This window comes from Oryza brachyantha, chromosome 2 (assembly GCF_000231095.2).
Source record: "Oryza brachyantha chromosome 2, ObraRS2, whole genome shotgun sequence".
NCBI lineage: Eukaryota > Viridiplantae > Streptophyta > Magnoliopsida > Poales > Poaceae > Oryza > Oryza brachyantha.
The window spans coordinates 23,674,269-23,695,022 of NC_023164.2; the positions used below are offsets into that span (position 1 = coordinate 23,674,269).

The following is a 20,754-nucleotide window of genomic DNA, read 5'->3' on the forward strand; positions in this document are numbered from 1 at the left end:
ATGAACATGTGTGATTTGTTGAGGCGGGAAGACAGACATGTAAATTAAATAAGAAATTACTATAACTAGTTGAGAACTCGAGATATAAAGATACTCTCTCCGTCCCAAAACAAATCAACTTTTTAGTTTTAGATACAATGTTTAACTTTTCGTTTTATTAAAAAAATTTATGATTAATAATTTTATTTTTATTAGATGATAAAACAGCTAATTTTTTAAAATTTCTCGAATTTTTTTATATAAGACGGATGATCAAATGCTCGACACAAAAATTAAAAAATAGGTTTTTTTGTGAGATAGAGGGAATAGTACATGTGAAGATGCCCTTATGTTTTAAAACAAATTTTAAACTCTAGATGCCATTATATGTTTTGATGCGTACTACAGCAAGGCTAGAATGAGCCAAAGGCCATTGGCAGACCATCACGTTTGCTTTTCAGCTGCTTTCTCCTTTTTTTGTAAAAAGAAATATTTTAGGACGTCACACAACCGTACGATATGCCCTAGCTTCCGTTGTCTACCGTTCGTAACAATCATGATTGGTTTTGGGGTCTAATCAGGTAATCTACTGCTCTCATATTGCTTTGGCCTTTCTCATAAATGGACACTACTAGATGTAAGATTTCTTTCAATGCCGGCATGTGATTGGGGGCTTGGGGCACATAATTCAACCTGCAAAAACCTACATGTACATCTCGAATTCTCGATAGGATGGAAGAGATCTTCAACCGTCCATTCTTTTGCTTCTGTAAACACAGCAAGGAACCCAAAACAGCAGCTCCTCTGCTTCATCCTTGGGCACGTTCCAGTACCGCCAAAGAGTTGATTGTTGGAAAAAAATACCGTGTAAGGATATCTTCGCTCCGGGAAAAATTTTAACCCATAGCAATAGAAAAAAAATACAGGGATAGGAACATATGCCTTCATAAATTTATAGAAATTTTAGCAAGATGTCTGAGTGGATAAAATTTTCCCTATGTTACCTCTCTGCATAAAAGAATATTCACTTTGGTTTTTATATACTTAATTACTGCAAACCGAATAGATTTACAGGAATCCAACAATTTGTTTTTAGTCCAAAACGAATAGGCTTCACTGGGTTTGTCTATACTTGAGAATTTTTAGGGGTTTGTTCGAACACAGGATTAGGAAAACCACATGGATTAAAATATTATGCTAACTTAATCATGTTCTTTGGTTGTTTCATAGGAAAAATCCTACATGAATTTGGATAGAGTGACACAAAGAAAATTTTCAATAGTTTTGAGCTCATGATAGTTTTTCTCCAACATTCCTATTCCAAAATATAAACATTCCTAGTGTGTTCAGTGTAGACCAAGGAGATGTCAAAAGATTCCTTTTTTAGTCACTTTAGTAGTTACTTTTAAATTTTAAATCAATGAGATTTTATTTCTAAACGTGAAATGATTGAAATAATGAAAATCAGTATAGAAATGCTTGAAACCTAAAAATGATTATATTTTGTAACAGATAGAGTATGTCTTAGGTCATTCCATAGGAATTCTAAATGGTTTATTCATTTCATCCAAAGGAGCCTATAGTGAATTTTTTGTCAAAGGATTCATATTCTACTAACTTCGTCTAGTCCATAAATATAAATGATTTAGGGTGTTTCCATTTGTCCATAAATATCAATTACATTTCTAATCTAGTCACTTATTTCAGAGCACTGCTGTAGTCAGGGGCAGAACCAAACGTGGGACATCTTGGGCTTAAGTCCCACGCCCGGCTAAAAATTGCGTTAGGAATGTATTAATTTTTAGCTAAACTTTATCTAAATAATTTATACTCTATCATTTGAGCCCTATGTTTAGAAAACTTCTAGTTCCGCCCCTGAATATAGGTCCACCCCTGACTGTAGTTACATCGGTAGACTTAATCTTTTCTAATCAAGTAATGTTTCAAAGCATCAAATTAAGTTTTTACCGTACCCTTAATTTTACCCAATCTATCCCAAAATATACAACCTTTACAATTACCTTTTCTTTTGAACCAAGCGCAAGTTTTCACCGCTAAACATTTTGCCTACTTCATCTTTTAACCAATGATAAATTTCACTATTTAATCCTAGTAACTTTCTTAATAGCAACATTCAGTTCCAAAAATTCTTATATTCTGTCAGAGAGGGTGTTAAACAACATATAATCCCTTTTACAATCGTCCATATAGTACCAGGGCCTTGTTTGAAAGTGACGAGGATTTTGATTTTTTTTTGAATTTTTTTGCTAGTTATTTGAGGGTGACAGATGAATTAATTAGTACAGTAAACAATTAAAATCGCTTTAAAAATCATACGAGAAACTTTTATATAAAAAAATTTTGCACGAAATCCGCGGTGCAATATCTATCTCAAAGGCAGGCTAGATCAGTGAGATCTCATGTGTATCAATAGTACCGCAGAATCCAGTAGAAATCTCTTCTCATCAGTTGGTCCAGCCCAATATTCGCGAGTCCTGAGGCAAAAGCTGCATGCGCCGCGTATGCTGCGAGCATCGAAGAGAGACGAAACAAAAGTGGGTTATTAACCGCTGCAGCGGTGTCTTGTCTTTATTGTCACAATGTCACTTCGCACTGAAGTGACACTAATCTGAAGGAATTTTACAATGAACGTGTTTTGTCCCATTCTTCCACTCGTCTAAGGCTGTTTAGATAGGGATTTTTTCAGTGCCTTATAACATTAGATTAGATGTTTGGACATTAATTAGAAGTATTAAATATAAACTGATAACAAAACTAATCGCATAAGTAAATACTATTTCATTAGACAAATTTTTTAAGGCTAATTAATCCATAATTAGTAAATATTTACTGTAACATCACATTCGCTAATCATGGACTAATTAGGTTCAAATGATTCGTCTTGCCAAAATAGTCCAGAATATGATGTGGGTTTTATTAATAGTCTATATTTAATACTTCTGATTAGTGTTTAAACATTCGATGTGACAGTGACTAAAAAATCCCTGAGGATCCAAACACCCCCTAAACAAGATTTACATGATGCACGAACAAAATTAATTTCTTACCGAGTTATGGCCTCAAAAATCCCAGGATCGCTCCTATATGTACAGATAAAGAAGTACAAATATCACTGGTATATCCGTACATATGGCTCAATTGATTTGTTATTATTAGTGCAGCTCGATGCAATCTCCTCAAGTGTAATCACCCTAGGCTAATCCAGTAAACCCTCCAGTGTACTGAATACTCACAGAAGGTTGGGCATCTGCTAAGTTGCACACTTTCATTCTCGCTCTATCCATGCCACTTGCAGTTTCCAAACTTTGCAAATTGCAAAGCACTTCAGTAATGTAATGGTGACACAGCTGAGCAGGTGCGATGAAGTTGTCCTATTTCCTGAAGTTACTTCCACACTATATCGCCCAAAAACTTAAGAGCAGGAACACCTCTTATTTCCATGTCCACAAGAGGTGCTTGGATTATGTTCAGCCCCATTAGCTCTGGATCATTTCTTATCACATCCAAAGCACGTGTTTGATCCTGGACCAAAGAAAATGGTAAATGGCCCTGTACATAGGCGGTTTCTACAGGCAGCAGACAATTACTAGAAAAATCCAAATTTTGGAACATTATAAACTCTACCTTCCTTTTTATAGCACAGAATTTACAGTCTGATGATGAAGGTGGTAGAATTTGATTAACAATGAGTCTCTTAACAGGAACACTTTCCTTCTTGAGGGATAAATGTAGTCTTGCTGATTCACTTATTGCCATCACCTGAAAAATGACAAAATGATAGAAACATAAAGATGACTATTGCACTCATAGATATATAGAAGGTAGTGGGGGATGGATGCACAAAATCTGTACTGTTGGAATTGTCACGATTATAAATTCCGTTGATTCTGTGTCACGGAAAAGCTCTCGCACTTTGACCATCCTTTCTCTTAGCTGCTCCAATTTGTTCGCCTTACGGGAAAGAATAGCATATTAAAAGGTTTAAAGACATGTTGAAGAAACACCAAGTTCAGCGGAACTGAGGCAAATACTTACTGCATCCTGCTGTTGTACTTCTTGTCCAAAAACTGATTTAATAGCTGATGTTGCAGATGCAATCTTGCTCCTAAGCTGGAACAAAGATGCTAAATCAGTATGTCAAACCTCAACTTGGTCAGAATGCTTAGCTCTTGGTAAAAGAGCTTGAAGAATAACTTTGCATTAATGCCTTAATGAATTCCTGAGACACCAACTTAACAGAAAAGGACAACTTCACATGATATTTCGTCATATGAAGCAGAACAAGGAGAAGCATGATTTCTTCGAACAAGTGGCGAAAAAAGTAGGTTCATCAAACATCCTGGTTAAAAAAATTGTAAACAATGTAATGAGCAGATCAATATTCAACAAGATAGGCAACCTTCCAACTTCACAAGTTAACAACAAAGCACGATCTGAAGCTAGCAAACAAACACAAATGAGTAACAGCAGCAACACAATAAGTTCCACACTGTTATTTAGCCAGAAACACAATAAGGTCGTAATGGAATTTTCAAAAGTTGTTTCGTTTTTTTCAAGGTCAAAATTATACAACTTTGACAGTTTGACTTCATATATGTATTGTGAAAGCTCTTGTTATGAAAACCTTAAATATATTATTTTCGTAGACCGAAAACCTATATTTTAAATGATATTTATGGTCAAAACTACCCTGTGTTGACTACTTGACTGCACACATTCTAAAATGACTTGTTTTCGTGACTAGACTTCCAGAGGGAGTATAATAGAGCTATACAAGATAACCCACATTTTCTTCATTCAATAATTACGTGTGTAGTGCAGGCCTCACATCATAGCATGACAGCATAAGGTGCAGAAGCAAACAATACCTTCAAGATCTTCCCAATAGATGCATCCAAGAAATCTGGCAAGGATAGTAAACGGAGTGTATGGCCCTGTAAGATGGAGGTAAAGTTATACGTAACAATGTGATGTGTGTCTAGAGTCAATTGTGGGTTCACATAGATGTAATTACCGTTGGAGCAGTGTCAAAAACAATGCGGCTAAACATGCTGTACTCTTGTGCTTCAAGAAATTGAATTACCTGGATGCAAGTAGGAGTCACATGCTAGAAGTAGAACAATAAGATGAACTAGGCAAGCCCATAACGTGCTCTTTCTTACCTTTGAAATTGCTATCGCTTCATCCAATCCTGGCGGTGGTGTGTCCAATAATTCCCCCAGTTTTAACTCCCCAAGCTATAGTGAACCATATGGTAATTATAGGTCAAAGTTAAACAAAGCAATTCAGCCTAATTCATGGACACGAGAACCGCTACATGCAGACATAATGAGAAGTGATGCAGTACAAAGCACAACAGTAACCAGAAATGCAACCACGCACCTGCTCAGCAAGCATTCCCAGTCCCATGCCGTCCATGAAATCCTTTACCCCAGTCCCTCCATTCTTCTGAGTTGCTGTCCGAAACTCTTCACGAGCCTTCTCAGGATTTATCTGCAGGAAAGCTCCAAAATGCCATACTCAAGCAGTATCCATATCATTCTAGGGTAAGGCCAGTTCACATTAAATCATTCCGGTTCCAAATATATCCTAAACTTGCACAGTTGGAGGCTTTCAGCTTATTACAATTCAAATGATTATATGTTGCATAGCTCAAAGCTTCTCACAACAAATGCATGCCCTCTAAGATTGTTCAGATACTAATACTGCTCACCTCAAGCGCAAACAGTGGCGCCTCAGGCCCCTCCACCTGCACGAGCGCCCCGCCGCTCAAATCCTAAAATGCACAGGAGGTGATGTTAGATACGCATAGAGAAAACCTCGAACCGAGGCAGGAGGAGCGTCTACAGGGAAGAAGGTCACCTGAGCGAAGGAGTCGCTGAGGGAGTGCGCAGGGTCGGTGGAGACGACGAGGGTGGGGTGCCCGTTGTTGGCGAAGCGCACGGCCAGCGACGCCGCGCAGCTCGTCTTCCCGACCCCACCCTTCCCCCCGAGCATGTAGTACCGCCTCCGCGTCCCGGCCGCCATCTCCTGGAACCCCATCTCCTCCGCCCCTTCCTTCGCCGGCGGGGCCGCCGCCGCCGAGGCCCGCAGGCGCAGCGACGCGTGGAGGGCCGGACGCCTGATCGGGAGACCCACGAACCGCGCCCTCACAGGCGCCGGCAGCGAGAGGCCGGCCGCGGCGGCGCGGAGGCGCGGGGCGGCGGTCGCGAGCATCGTGGCGGAGCCGTGGATGAGGCGGAGACGGGTCTCTCCGCTTCTCGCACCGCGCCACCAAAACTGCCACGCGGCCCACGCCCTTACCACAAGTCAGGCCCATGGGCCAGATGCATCGCCGCGAGCTAAATGCAGCCCATAAAACCATAACACATATGGAAGCCCATGAGAGCACTGGCCCAAAATACTGAGAGCCCAAATAGTTTTGCATGTATAAAATCATTTATTAGCCTCTTCTTAGAGGAGTCTTTATTAATCTTTGACTTCATTCAGGCCAATGAACATAGTCGACATTGCACACGAATCTGGGGCTACGATACAGTAGAAACCGACCGCCACCACGCGGAGGAAGAAAGAATCAAAGAATCCTTCAACCATGATCTCAATCATGATGATATCATGGACCTAACGAAAGAACAATCCTTAGGATCAGGGCTGCACAAACAAGTCAGCAACCCTGCACACTACAGTGTGGTTAGATCAGAAGGACCCTTCACCGAGTGGACTAAAAAAACGCTAATGGCTCCAAACTGCACGGCCTGTAGCAGAGTCATGTCGAGGCTCACATCCATCAGGTCGGCATTAGGAATGATACAAAGCGTCAGCGTTGTCTATCTGCTGCTGCTACTAGTTCCTCACTTCAGTCTTCACTCTTCAGAGTCCAGCCGTTAGCCACTCTGACGGGCAAACGAGGAGGGCCCCGGTTTCGGCTTTTTCTTAAGTCGTCTGGGGTGTTTCCATCTCGATCATTCGGCATCGTTAGCCGAATGTGCCATGATAAACAAGGGATTTTGCAACATTCTGCAACTTGGTCCACTTGGGGGGCCATCTTGGACAAGGGAAAAAACAGCGGGGTTAGCAGATAATTTAGACGGTTTCATCAGCTGTTACTGACATGTTTGGTGCCATCCGAGAGTTGTTTTGTCGCGTGGAGCGATTAGGGAATTGTAAAATGTCGAGACCTTTTCCTGGACCGGAGAGCGAGAGCCATGCTTAGTCAACCGACGTGATTCCTTCAAGATAACTTGCTGTCGTGTTCACCGGCGCCGCTACTAGCTTAGCTCCTGGCTCTTCTTGATTGGACAATGCGATAATGTCTACACGCAAGGATGACACCACCCTCCAGTAAACTATAGCCACCATGCATAAATTCTTCAGGGTAGCATAAAGTGCGTACTAACTCCTGTTTCTTATAACGACCTATTTTAGTTTAACAGTGTTAACTGAAGAAAGATTGGAGCATGGTCAGATATTGTTTCAGTACTTTCAGAGTTTCGACACGTCAACGACAATGGAAATATCTCATTTTTTATACAAAATAATGAGAATCCCGGCATTTGCTTAAACTGAAACCGTAAACAATTATCACAAACTTCATAGAATACAAGGCTGCGAATAAAAGCTAAAAGATGACAAAAGGAAGTAACTCATGCAAGCGAGGAAGTAGAAGAGATCATCACAGGTCTCCTTCAGAAGCAGCAGCTAGCAGTACTCCCTAGGACTGGCATTATTGGTTCTTGAAGCAGAAGAGTGTCCATTGACTCATTGAGACGCATACTCAGAATGAAGGTGCTGCAAAACGAGTGGGAAAACGATCACTGAAACTGATATTTGACAAATTTAGTCAACAGCTTCATGTGTGTGCCAGCTAGAGAAGGCCGGCGTTAGCTAGCACTAATAGCCAAGCCGACCTCATTGAAGAGAAACCATTGGTCAGGATGATCAAGAATGAATCAATCAATGTAGCACTTGGCCGGCCCCTCTCCTACACGGACGCTCAAAATGGCGACATGTCATCGGAGCCAAGCGACCTAAAACCCGGCGTCAAACGCAAGGGCCCTCCAGTTCGTCCGTATCGTAGACTCGTACTGTCCCAGTGCTACCTGTTTATTTTCCATGTAAATTCAGCAATCACACTGACGGATAACCAACCCTGATAGGGCTAGCATAGGTCGATACAAATAACTTTTCAACCATCAGACGACCACGATCAAACGCTGGACTGCTGTTGGTCTTTCTTATGTCGGCGTTGCTCAAATGAAATCGTAGGCCAAGGAAAATGAACCATGCAGTGATGCATCAATGTTTCTCACGTTGGCCGACTCCGATGCATATTACTCGTAGTATAATTTAATCTAGACTGCTAATCTAATTTTGTTGGACGGTTATAATTAAATTATACTATCAATAATTTTAGATGTAGTAAAATTCTGATGAGGCAATATCGTCTTTTTTACTGTGATAGTAAATAGGCCTTGCTGGGCTTTTTTTTATCCGTGCATAATATGATAAAAAAATAATAAATACAAATCAAATATTAATCAAAGTCAAAAATAACCTTTTAAAATCAATAGACGAGATTAGTTTATATTATAAGTAATATAAACAGAAGCGTTCCGTTCTACTATCACTGGGAATAGCAGATGCTCTTATGTACTACGGAGTAAAACCAAAATGCATGTTTAGCTTCTTTCTCACTTATACAGTAGCTAACCACTGTGTACTACTACCCCGCTTCCCATGGCGCTTGCTGCTACCACACTGTGGTTGTGTAAATGAACTTCCACAGGAGCGAAAATCGCCAGGTGCCTATATTGATCTGAGTAGTATATTAAGAACAAATTTTAGATTAGGTTATTTGAGAGACTAAGGCCGCATTCGTTTGAGCAAGAGGGGTTGTTAGTTATCCGACGTAAAAAACATAGTAATAGCTTAGTACATGATTAATTAATTATTAATTATAAAAAATGTTAAATAGATTAATATGATTTTTAAGCAACTTTTCTATAGGAACTTTTTAAAAAATACACCGTTTAGCAGTTCAGTAAGTGTGCACGCAGAAAACGAGGAAATCTGGGGTTACAAAAGAGGAGGCGAGGCGAACAAAACCTAAGTTCCCAATTTAAAAGGACTGCATATATCCGGTTTGATGTATAGACTAGGTAAAATAAATATTCTTCTTTAAAAAAATGAACTTCCATATCTTCTAATACATCGAATGCAAATCTTTTCATCCTCGTCTTTTCGCTTATGCTTATGTTTATAAGCTAAAATTTAAATTTTTAGCCTTAAATTTAGAGTTGATTTAGAGTTTTTTTACCGAAGTTTTTTTTCAGTATTGATTTTTAGAACGCTAAGAATATGTATATAAAAGTTTTGTTTATAAATTATTTTTTATTTACAAATATGTTGTTTGGCTTTTCTTTCATGCAAAAAAAAAGATAGTTTGGTTTATTACTTATGCAAACTTTGTCAAAATTTTGACAATGTCAATATTGGACCATGCAAATAAGTGGGGGGGGGGGGGGTAAAAGGCCAGTTTGGTTTGATATTATCGTCAAAATTTTAGTATTTGCAAAGCTTAATTTTTAGTTTTGGTATAGAGTTGAAAGGGTTAATAGTGGTCTGATGTCAAAACTGTTGGATGTCAGATGTGTACATAGGGAATACGGTAATGGGTGTTTGGTTTGTTACATTGATGGTGTACAATACACATTAGCCCAAAATAATGCGGTGGGGGCAATTTTATCATCATACTAAAATGTGCTATATTTTCTATTATAAAATTTCAATACCATTAGTTACTATGTGACTATAGGACTACATGTACCAAAATTTTACACCTAAAAATTTGATACATTGAGGTATTTTCTCAGGTCCTTTAAAATTTCTCAATACGGTAATAGCTGTTTGGTTTGGTACATTGATAGTGTACAATTCAAACTAGACCAAATTTTACAATCACTTTTGACACTTTTTGTGATGGGGTCTATTGACAATAGAATCAATCTAAATCTTTCGTCCTTTTCTTATCCAATATATCATATTTATCTACACTACCATCTTAGTTAATAGTAGTGTAATAATATTTCTACTAATAGGATAACTGATAAATCAATGTCTTAGATGGCTTCTACTGGTGATAATAGTGATATTAAAATACTACCACCAGAGAATACCATAAAAGTACTATTAACTTTATGTTAGTCTATTCGCTATACCGTTGGTAGTACAAATGTTATAAACCATGGCCATCTACATTTTTCATTAATAGACCCTATATATTTATTCTACCGACCCAATCATAGCATTAATAAAACAAAAGGATACGAAGCACAATTGTTTAGGTTGGTATATAACTCATTAACTAACGGTTCATACCCTTTCTGTCGTTTCTACTGGTAGTTTCACCCATTGATTGAAATTTGACGGTATTACGCCCCGTTCGGCAAAGGGACATAAGTTAACTTATGCACTAGGAAAAACGTAGTAATAAATTAGTACATGATTAAATAATTATTAATTACTAAAAATATAAAATAGACTAATATGATTTTTAAAACAACTTTTCTATAGAAAATTTTTGCAAAAAATACACCGTTTAGCGGTTTGTGAAGTGTGCGCGTGGAAAACGAGAGAGTGTTAGTTAACTTATGGGATGGCCCGAACACGGCCACAGTGGCTTGATTAATTTAACCATGGAAAACGATAAGCCATGATAAATAAATAAGACAATAAAAATAATTTATGGATAAAAAATATATTTGTTATTTTCTGTTTACAAGGTTGGAAAATAGGCCATGGTAACATTTATAAAATCAACTATAAATTAAGATACAAAATTTAATTCCATACAACGAGAGCCGAATAGTATAACTCAATTTTTCAATTTGATTATAATTATATGGTTTTGTTGTTCTATTTCCAAATCTGAAACAACCAATTTCTATATACCACTCAATTCATTTTTTTATTATTGAGAAAGTATCTTGAGAGTTAACATATATACTACTAGTCTCAGTACCTATAGTTACCGGATATGAGAGATATCAAAATTTTATATTAAGACTTCTGTACCTATATGTATTCTCTCAAAAACCATAAAATTTCTCATTTTATACACATTATTTGTCCAAATCCATAGTATGTTTTATAGTTCCACACGTAATTGTTTGGTTTGACTGACACGAGTAGGACCGCGTTCGGTAGACCCAGCGAGTCATCTAAACTCTCTCGTTTTATATGCACACGTTTTCCGAACTGTTAAACGGTATATTTTTACGAAAATTTTCTAATGAAGGTTGTTTTAAAAAATCATATTAATGTATTTTATATTTTAATAATATTATTATTATTTAATCATGTTCTAGTCTATTACTATGTTTTCCGCACCAAACAACCCACTTTCCCCTCCAGCCGAACGCGGCCTACGTCGCTCTAGAACCTTTGACAACAAATCAAAATCATCGTATCTGGGCATTCAGTGTCCTCGGATCTTTGTTAAGGCCGCAATGAAACAGGGTGATTCGATGGGAAGACAGACGTGATTGATTGCCATATAGGAATGACGGATTCAAGTTCTGGGGTCAGACACGAGCAACTGCAACTGCGGGGAGCCTACCATTGTACTCCTAGATGGATTTATGCAAAGTTATGGTTATTCAGCAATACAATTTTGTCATACTTGATAGAAATATCTCTGTATGTCAAAATTTATACTCTAAAATTTAGTACATTGATGTATAAAGAAAGCAGAGGTATAAAAATTTACTGCAGAAAATATGATATCGACTGGTACACTAGAGGATAGTAAAATTGCTATATTCTGAATATAAGCAGTGGTTGTTCAGACACCATCTAACCTAGGAGATATCGATGGTACACCTGATCTCAACACGGGTTCCAGAAATGTACCTAGTTAGATTCATACACGCAAAAGTTGATTAACAAGAACTACACTAGTGGCCTGAGGAGCACAGACAAAGAGGATCAATAATTAGCGAAGGTAATTATTCCGGTTTCTTGATAGATGATGCATCTGTGATTGATCTGATCGTTCACTCGTCAGCTATCTTGGTTCGTTTGTTTGTCAAGAAACCTAGGCGTTGCAGAGAAGCATGGATTTTCCTCTTGCGGCCTCATGCCAATGCACTACTCTCATCTCAGCACAAGCTGTCGTTTCGTGCTGTAGATTCTGCAAAACAAGGCGCTGGTTCTAAACATGTCTGTACTTTGTACCCCAGAAATGCGTTCTCTGTTTGCACATGTGTGTATTTAGTATTTTTCAGCACTAATATCCATTTACTATCTTTTTTTGTCAGTTGGTTTGCTTGCATAGTTATGCTTGCTTATACAGAGCATATACTCCTACATCTACAAAGTGCTGAATGCTCATTACAGAACGGACATCAAATCAATAGATTATCTGCATTTTGCGAAACAAAATCTGATTGAAACATCTAATGAGTTGCAGTAGGACAGACCTACCTGCAACTCTGCAAGGCTGGGTAGAAGTCTCTAGCTAAGATTTTCCCAAGTTGAGTGGCTGATCTGCGTCGAGTTGTAGCAATCGGATATGTGTTCTTCGTGATGTATGCCGATTTCCAATCGAAAAGCATTGTGGCAAGATGTTTATCAGGGCATCTCAATCCACACTCTGCTCCCCCACAGGGGATGCCTGCAGCCTGCTCGGCTGCCCGTTGTCCACCAAGGGAAGAGGCATAACGGCCATGAGAGCATTGACCATACGGGCCTACTTCATCGAACACGATTCACCTGTAAATATCAGTTTCAGACTCATTATCTGAAAAAAAAAAATCAGTTTCAGACTCATTATCTGAAAAAAAAAATCAGTTTCAGACTCATTATCTGAAAAAAAAATCAGTTTCAGACTATCAGTTTCACGTACTAGTAATTTTCATTGAGGTCAGTAGGTGAGGAAAGACTCGGGCAGAAAATGCTGAATTTCACATGTAATGAAAATTCAGATGCCTGACTTGGAGTATTTTGTTCTTCTGAACTGTAGTCTGAAGACAGTTACTGGTAGTACAAGATATCCTACAGGTACAGTACGGCGAAAAAGAAAAACTGAACGTGAGCTAAACTCAATGAATGAGAGAAGCCAAGACTGCAAATTGCTGAAGAACTCCAACTGACAGGAGATTATTCAATAGTGGCAGGTCAGTTTTGACAGTGACCATCCAAGTGCAACGTCCTCTGCTCTGACATTGCTTAGCACTGCTAACCGAAGCATGCACACTGCGTAATAGAGTGGTTAGGATAACCCCTTATTGTAATCACACCTTTGCAAATCCTTAACTGCTCGGATATTTCAATCCGCTCACCCGAGATGGCAACTCTACAATTGAAATATTGTTCAGTTGCTCCAGCGCTCCATCATTAATCTGGCAATGGCGGCAATATCTGACAGGGACAATGCCAACTCCGGCCAATGGTAATTTTTGGTACGGTCGTCCTAGTTGGCACACATGCTTCGTCTCTTTGTACGAGTAGATTATGCAAATGTCAACTTACAACAAGATACAAATTCGCAATACATGGCAACGTACGTAGAGGACCAAAAATATCCATCGCTATAGTATCATTTCTTTCCCCGGGAGCCCCCAATCTACAAAAAAAAAAAAAAGGAATTTGTTCGTCACCCGTATATCGGCGTCATGACCTCGACGTCGCGCTTTATCCGGGCATATAGTTTACAGCACCTTGCGAATTGAAAAACCACAATTATTTCGTCTAACAGCAGACAGAGGCAACGTTGCACTCGTTGTCGTTCACGGGATGACGCGCGTTTAATTATGCCCTTGGTGAGAATACAAAATCATGTATGCGTTTTTGTTTCTCGGCCAATGCTGATCCGACAACGTGTTTTTAAGGGATTAAACAATCTGAATCCCATCGAAAATTAGTCGAGAAACAGTGATCTTACACTGATTAGAATTTAGAGCTAATGAGCTATGCATGGAGCACTATACCCAGTGGTGTTCCGACAAGTAGGCCTGCCTAATCAAAAAGGCAGTGAGGACTGTAACTACTAGTACCTGCCACCTCCCAGTTGCTCAGCCTCTTCTCCTCTCCAGCTAGCTCGATCTCCCTATAAATACTCCCGCTCATTGCTGCAACGAGCAGGCGATCAACTGAGCAAGCGAGCTAGCTAGTGTTAGAGCTGCTGCTGCTGCTTCTTCTTCTTCTGCCTCCTGAACTCACGTCCTGCGCACGTAGAGCTACTAGCTAGCTAGCTTAGGTCGTCAGAAATGGCCAGCAACGCCGCCTCGAGAACAAACTCCAGGGCAAACTACTCCAACGAGATCCATGATCTCTCCACGGTGCAGAACGGCAACATGCCCACCTTGTACTACGGCGAGAAGGCGATCGCCGACTTCTTCCCTCCCCACCTCCTCAAGAAGGTGAGCTAGGCTGCTGCTCAGAGGAGCTACCAAGCATGGAGCTGAATGATTGATTCTTCAGGCTTCAGAGAGCTTCTCTGTCCTGGTATTGCTTGATTTCGAGATCGAGCTGGGGTTAATGCGTGCATGCTGCCTGAATCGCCATGGCAGGTCGTGTCGGAGGTGGTGGCCACGTTCTTGCTGGTGTTCATGACGTGCGGGGCGGCCGGGATCAGCGGCAGCGACCTGTCGCGCATATCGCAGCTGGGCCAGTCGATCGCCGGCGGCCTCATCGTGACGGTGATGATCTACGCCGTCGGCCACATCTCCGGCGCCCACATGAACCCCGCCGTGACGCTCGCGTTCGCCGTGTTCAGGCATTTCCCCTGGATTCAGGTATGGAACAATAAAGCTCGAACAGAAAATCTGCATATATGTTAATTACTCTAGTTCTTGCATCAAACTATAATAGTTAACTAGCAATTTAAGCCATGCACTTCGACATGCTAGATGCCTTCTTAGTTTCTTTCAATCTGTTCTTTCCCAAAAGATGTTAGCAGAGACACCTAACCAATTGAGTGCTGATTGAATATTAGTCGCATAAGAATTTTCTGAAACGACCTTAGCTTGTTTCGCTTGTATTGTAACACCCTGACGGTATCTGTATCTTGTTAAATTTACCTCTGATAGCTACAATTTTCGGAAAAGCTCTTATTTTATACTGACGTAGTGACGTAACCCTCTTCATTTTCGGAAAACCTTTTAAAATCACAAGGGAGAAAAATCATTGGCTAATTTAGTCCTCCCTAAGTATTTAGTTTATTGGCGCATACTTGTCAAGATGTTGCCATGGACAGGATTCTGCAAAATTAAATCTCTATTTTAGGCATATATGCCAAATTATTCAGTCTAGCTAGCTTAATGTGTCGTCGGCCGGAAAGGAAGTCAAAAGAAACAAGGCGGTATATGCTCGTGTAACTTGTTGTCCGAACCAACCAATCACATACCTTTCATGGTCATTAAATCTGTATACCATAATGATGCACACACCCGCATTGTATAAGGAATTAATGTCGTCTCTTCTGTCAACGACATGTATCGACCTTAACCCGTAGGTCCTTTTCACTACCCATTTGTCTAGCTAGCTGGAGCCTGAAAGCAAGCAACCACTCTTATACCAGCAACACAAAACAATAGTACAGCCAGACAACACGTTGGGCGCTAGCATGTGATCAATCACCAAATTAATTAAGCTCGCAATCGAACATAAGTACGAAATCTGGCATGAAACTAGCTCGTGCTAATTTGACACGATCTAGCAAGCACAAGCACCCCCCCCCCTGACAGCCAAAAGATCGATCGATCCACTAAAGTTAGTTGCCCTGGATCACATTCCATCCACAGGGGCACTTCTGCTGCTGCTAGCTTAGCTAGAAGACAAGGCTCCGATCGTGGTCAGGGCTTTTTTTCTCTGCCACTGCACGCAAAGCCGGGACAAGTGTCCGTGGCAGCAGAGCAGCTAATAAGCGAGAGAATTAGGCGAAAGCGGTGGCGCGCGTGGTGGTTCATGTGCCATATATTCGGTCGATAGATTGATCAGGATCTGCCGGAAATCGATCGCGGGCTAGTTGCCGCTATCTATATATTCACTAGCGCACACGCCGGTGAGGCTGACCGGAACCGATTCGATGTGCCGCCGCGGCCGTCAATTCAGGCTTCACCAAAAGACATCTTGCAACGTGAGAAAGATACCGGGACGACTGCACTTGGATCTGCAGCTAGAGGCGCAGGGTTAAAGGGTTTAGACATCTTTTTCAGCTTTTTTTTTCCTTCTCCCGCAGAGGCTCGGGCTCCTGCCCTGTTGATTCTGACGTTTTTTTGCTCGGTGATGTGTGTGCAGGTCCCGTTCTACTGGGCGGCGCAGTTCACCGGCGCGATATGCGCGTCGTTCGTGCTCAAGGCGGTGCTCCACCCGGTCTCGGTGATCGGCACGACCACGCCCGTCGGCCCGCACTGGCACTCGCTCGTCGTCGAGGTCATCGTGACCTTCAACATGATGTTCGTCACGCTCGCCGTCGCCACGGATACGAGAGCGGTGCGTCGCCGGCTCCCTTTCCTTTCGCCGACGACGATGGGCTTTTTTTCCATAAGAAACATGGACTCTGACCGATGTTTTTTTTCCCTTGTGCGCGCAGGTGGGTGAGTTGGCTGGGTTGGCGGTTGGTTCCGCGGTTTGCATTACGTCCATCTTCGCAGGGTAAATACGTTAGAAATCGACAGCCCATAACATACTAAGTATACTGATTTGTTCATTCATGACCAAGATTATTACTAATTAGGAAGATTAACTAGTACTACTAGCAAGTAGCATCTATTAGCAAGTCCAATTAGTTAATTTGTAGCCACTTGACTCTTGACTTGAAGGGGCAAAGTCAAACTAACCTGGCTAACTTATGTGTCTTGATCAATCAGCAGCCGAATTAAATAGGCTAACATACACATATATCAACACTGGGACAGCCCAATGCACATAGATCAGTCAGCACGTAGAAACTAATTAAAACAGAATTAATAAAGTTAGCTAGAGCATGGAGACTGAGACGCGGGAAAACCGAGTGGTGATTGCAGGGCAGTGTCAGGTGGATCGATGAACCCGGCGCGGACGCTGGGGCCGGCGCTGGCGAGCAACAAGTTCGACGGGCTGTGGATCTACTTCCTCGGCCCCGTGATGGGCACGCTCTCCGGCGCGTGGACCTACACCTTCATCCGCTTCGAGGACACCCCCAAGGAAGGCTCCTCGCAGAAGCTCTCCTCCTTCAAGCTCCGCCGCCTGCAGAGCCAGCAGTCCGTCGCCGCCGACGACGACGAGATGGAGAACATCCAAGTGTGATGATTGACCTGCTGCCGCTATGGTCACGGCGCCGTCATTGTCACTAGCTTAATTAAGCTTACGTCGTTGTGTGTTTGTTGTCGCGTCGTCAATCTGCTGCTTCTGCTTGTACCATGGATCAGCGCACGCCGGAGAGAGTGTTATAAATTAAAAACGCGCGCGCGTACGCGGGGGAAGTGTTGCGCTGGCTTTGCTTGGTTGTCGTGTGGGATGTACGTAGAGTGCTCGCTCTGTTAATTCAGGGGCTGGAGCCTGCTAATTTTGGGCGTGTGCGTGGGCTTGTGCATCAGTCTGCCGTCAATTGTGCGTGTGCCAAGTGTATCTCTCCTGCGGTTGCTTGTTCCACTTCACCCAAAAGTAATTAAAGGTGTCACGTTCTCTCTCTCCTATATAAAACATCTGTGACTTTTTTATATTGCTGCAAGGGTTGCATTAATCATTCCCTCAATGATTAATTAACCGATTATCTTGCTAACAAGCTGGTTGACCTTACGCGATGAGTTTTTGTCCCGTACAACTATTTGTACCGGTAGGTACGGTACGGAATTGTATCCATCCATCCATCCATAGTTAGAAGGGTACAGATTAGGAGAGAGAAATTCATCGATCCAGGCCGAGCATATTGTACATTGCTTGTCTCTCCGCGGCGGCTCGTTCTCTTTCCTGTTACAGCACGGTGCCGCCTCCACTCGTCGAGCTTGTCGACGGCGGCGCGGAGATTCTCCAACTTCACGTTGGTGGTGGCCGCCATCTACGCCACTGGCGGTGTGATTCGAGAGGCTTCCAAAGGACGGGAGGAGCTGTCAGATGAGAGGAGAGGAGACGAGTGTGTGTGCGCGCGCGTGAGGAATTTCGAAGCACTGGGTTTTCTTTATGAATCCTCCATCTCGTCACTGCGGCCGCCACAACCTCGCCGCTGCCGCCGCCTTGCTTCCGCCGGCCAGGAACTGCCTCGCACGGATTTACCACCGTATCGCTTCCGCTGGCTGGGACCACCGCGACGGTCACCACCTCCCACCACACATCAGATTAGAGGGGATTGAAAACCCTAGTTTCCTAGCATGGTACAACACATGCTACCCACGTAAAAAGTCAAAAATACCCTTCCACCATTTTATGTGTTCCGATACAACATGGGTATTGTATGGACGGTCAAGATTTGGTACTGGCCTGCAAAAGAGGTACCTGCCGTAAGGGAGAAATGTTCTTACACAATACCGTGGGTCATTGGAAAGAGGATTGCCACGAGAGATAGGCTCTGTCGTGGACATGAACACTTGTTGAGAAAAATGTACAAGCAACACTAAAACTTAGAAAACATACAAACAACAATATCTAGAGATATCAAAGTTTATATTACAAAATATGATAGCTCCTGTTAATTTCTCTAAAATTTCTCTTATTGTCTCTTCACGCTCTAATGCACTATGGGCGCATTATCAAGAGACTAGTTTGGCTAATTAGCGCAAGCAAAACGTTGAAAGTTATTAGCATATATGATTAATTAAGTATTAACTATTGTAACTAAAAAATGAATTAATCTATTTTTAAGCAACTTTCATATTTTTTTTTAAAAAAATACATATCATTTAGTAGTTTGGAAAGTATGCACATGGAAAAAGGAGAAACATTAACCCTCACTGGCATTTGCGTACGCACCCTATATGCATATAATCATTTAGCCTAGATACCAAGATAGATTCACCAACTTTCACTTTTATGGATATTTGCTCCCAAAATATCATCCAAATACTTGTGGAAAGATATAAAAAAAATCTTGACGAGTATATAAGGCATTCTTGGAAGGCATCACTATCCTTGGATTATAAGCCCAAGACATGTGATTGATGCAACCAAAATTAATGTTAGGTAAAATTGCTGTATTTTAACTGTCTAAAATCAAATGCTAAATGAAAATGATGAAAAAAAAACTAAATTAACTGTAAATTTAAGCTCTATAAATTGGTTGCTCAAACAGGCATATCCTATTGAATCGTTGTCCCATAAACTACTAACAGAGGAGCAGATAGGGATTGTGCCCACGTTGATGAGCTTGAACTTTAAAATTTGCATGAAACTATATTATCTAACCAAATGCATGAGACACTGAAATGAATCATATTTTATCACTCCAGGGTGGTCCTTAGCTGTAGCTTTCGAGTTTTTTTAGACTACTCGATCAAACCAGTATCAAGAGAATAATTGGTGTTATCCATTGTTCTTATCTAATCTAAACGGATTAAAGTACATGCTTATTCTTATATACTACTACATCCGGTGAGATTCCGGTCATCCGGAACAGATAGCACAAGCATATACTATGTGCTTTTTTCCTCTGCCTTTTCATCTTTCCTTTTGCTTTGGATATGATGTGTAATTTAGTTCCAGTGCGTAAATTTAGTATATTTACCCATCTAATGATTCTGTAATCGTATAGTCATTTTCCTCTACATGACAATTAAGGATGTATCCCTCGGCGGAAAACGGTGGATCACTAGCTTTCTCCAGAAAAGAAAGACAGAACGAAAGAAAATCCTGGTTTGGAATCGGCAAGCTGCGGATGATATTTGCTATGCAGTCTATAAATAATCATTACCTCTCTAATAACGAGTGATCAGGCTCACATGTTCATATGGTGGGCTCCACGTCATTTCGTGAGAGACAACAATATACAATCATGACGACGCAACCAGTGCAACAATCAACAAATTAAAAGAAGTCCATCAATTCGATGATGTAATTATGTAAGGCTGCTTTTCACTAAAAGATCTTGTGATGTGTTCAGTCGACAATTTTCTAACAGCCAGCGTATAAACTACTTCATCCACCCTAAAATAAGTTAATTTATATTCTCCATCATTTATTCCTAATTAAATAAGCTTACTTCATGGTATCTTATCAAGGATGAAAAAATGCTCATAAAAATATAAGAAATTTTACGGTCCTTAAAGAAGGTACCAGAAGATACGTGTAAAATTCTAGCACCTCTTGGTACCTAAGTACTTGGAGATACCAAATTTTACAATAAGGGCTTATTTATCAGAGTTTTACTTTCATTCTTCCTTTTCATTCTTCTTTTTTACCTTGATATACCGGTATCTCGCGATACCAAATCGTTTCTGACCGTTGGATCTAGGAGTAAAACTTTATTTATCATCCTTGAAAAGTAACTCAAGTTACCAAGAATTTTAGTACAAATTTTTGGTACCTCAAGGTACAATGTACCTCAAATTACTACACTTTTAACACTAAAAAGTGTGGTACCTTAAGGTACTTTTTTAAGGATAGTAAAAAAACTTACACTAAAATTTTGGTACCTCTCAATACATATACTCAAGTATAGTAAAATTGCTCTAAAAATATATAGCTAGAAGCTGAAAAATCTGTCTTTTCACATTCTCATCCATTAGCTACTTATATGTTTTTATATTTTTAGGTTTTTTTAATATCCTTAAAAATATCTTG

The 20,754-nt window shown here is 40.7% G+C and overlaps 2 protein-coding genes across 2 annotated transcripts; one reads left to right on the forward strand and one right to left on the reverse strand.

Moving 5' to 3' along the window:
- Positions 1–3,013: 3,013 nt before the first annotated feature.
- LOC102722462 (ATPase GET3B) lies at positions 3,014–6,254 on the reverse strand. The gene is made up of 10 exons (XM_015833369.2): positions 5,863–6,254; positions 5,714–5,776; positions 5,383–5,493; positions 5,163–5,237; positions 5,015–5,083; positions 4,869–4,934; positions 4,036–4,110; positions 3,853–3,951; positions 3,625–3,759; positions 3,014–3,522 (listed from the first exon to the last, which is right to left on the reverse strand). Exons 1-10 carry the CDS (start codon positions 6,214–6,216, stop codon positions 3,385–3,387), a joined length of 1,185 nt encoding a protein of 394 aa, XP_015688855.2. The 5' UTR covers positions 6,217–6,254; the 3' UTR covers positions 3,014–3,384.
- A 7,805-nt stretch (positions 6,255–14,059) lies between these two features.
- LOC102722740 (aquaporin NIP2-1) lies at positions 14,060–17,685 on the forward strand. Its single transcript, XM_006647819.1, has 5 exons — positions 14,060–14,420; positions 14,571–14,795; positions 16,300–16,494; positions 16,595–16,656; positions 17,028–17,685. The coding sequence occupies exons 1-5, from the start codon at positions 14,268–14,270 to the stop codon at positions 17,287–17,289; spliced, it is 897 nt and encodes a 298-aa protein (XP_006647882.1). The 5' UTR covers positions 14,060–14,267; the 3' UTR covers positions 17,290–17,685.
- Positions 17,686–20,754: the final 3,069 nt, after the last annotated feature.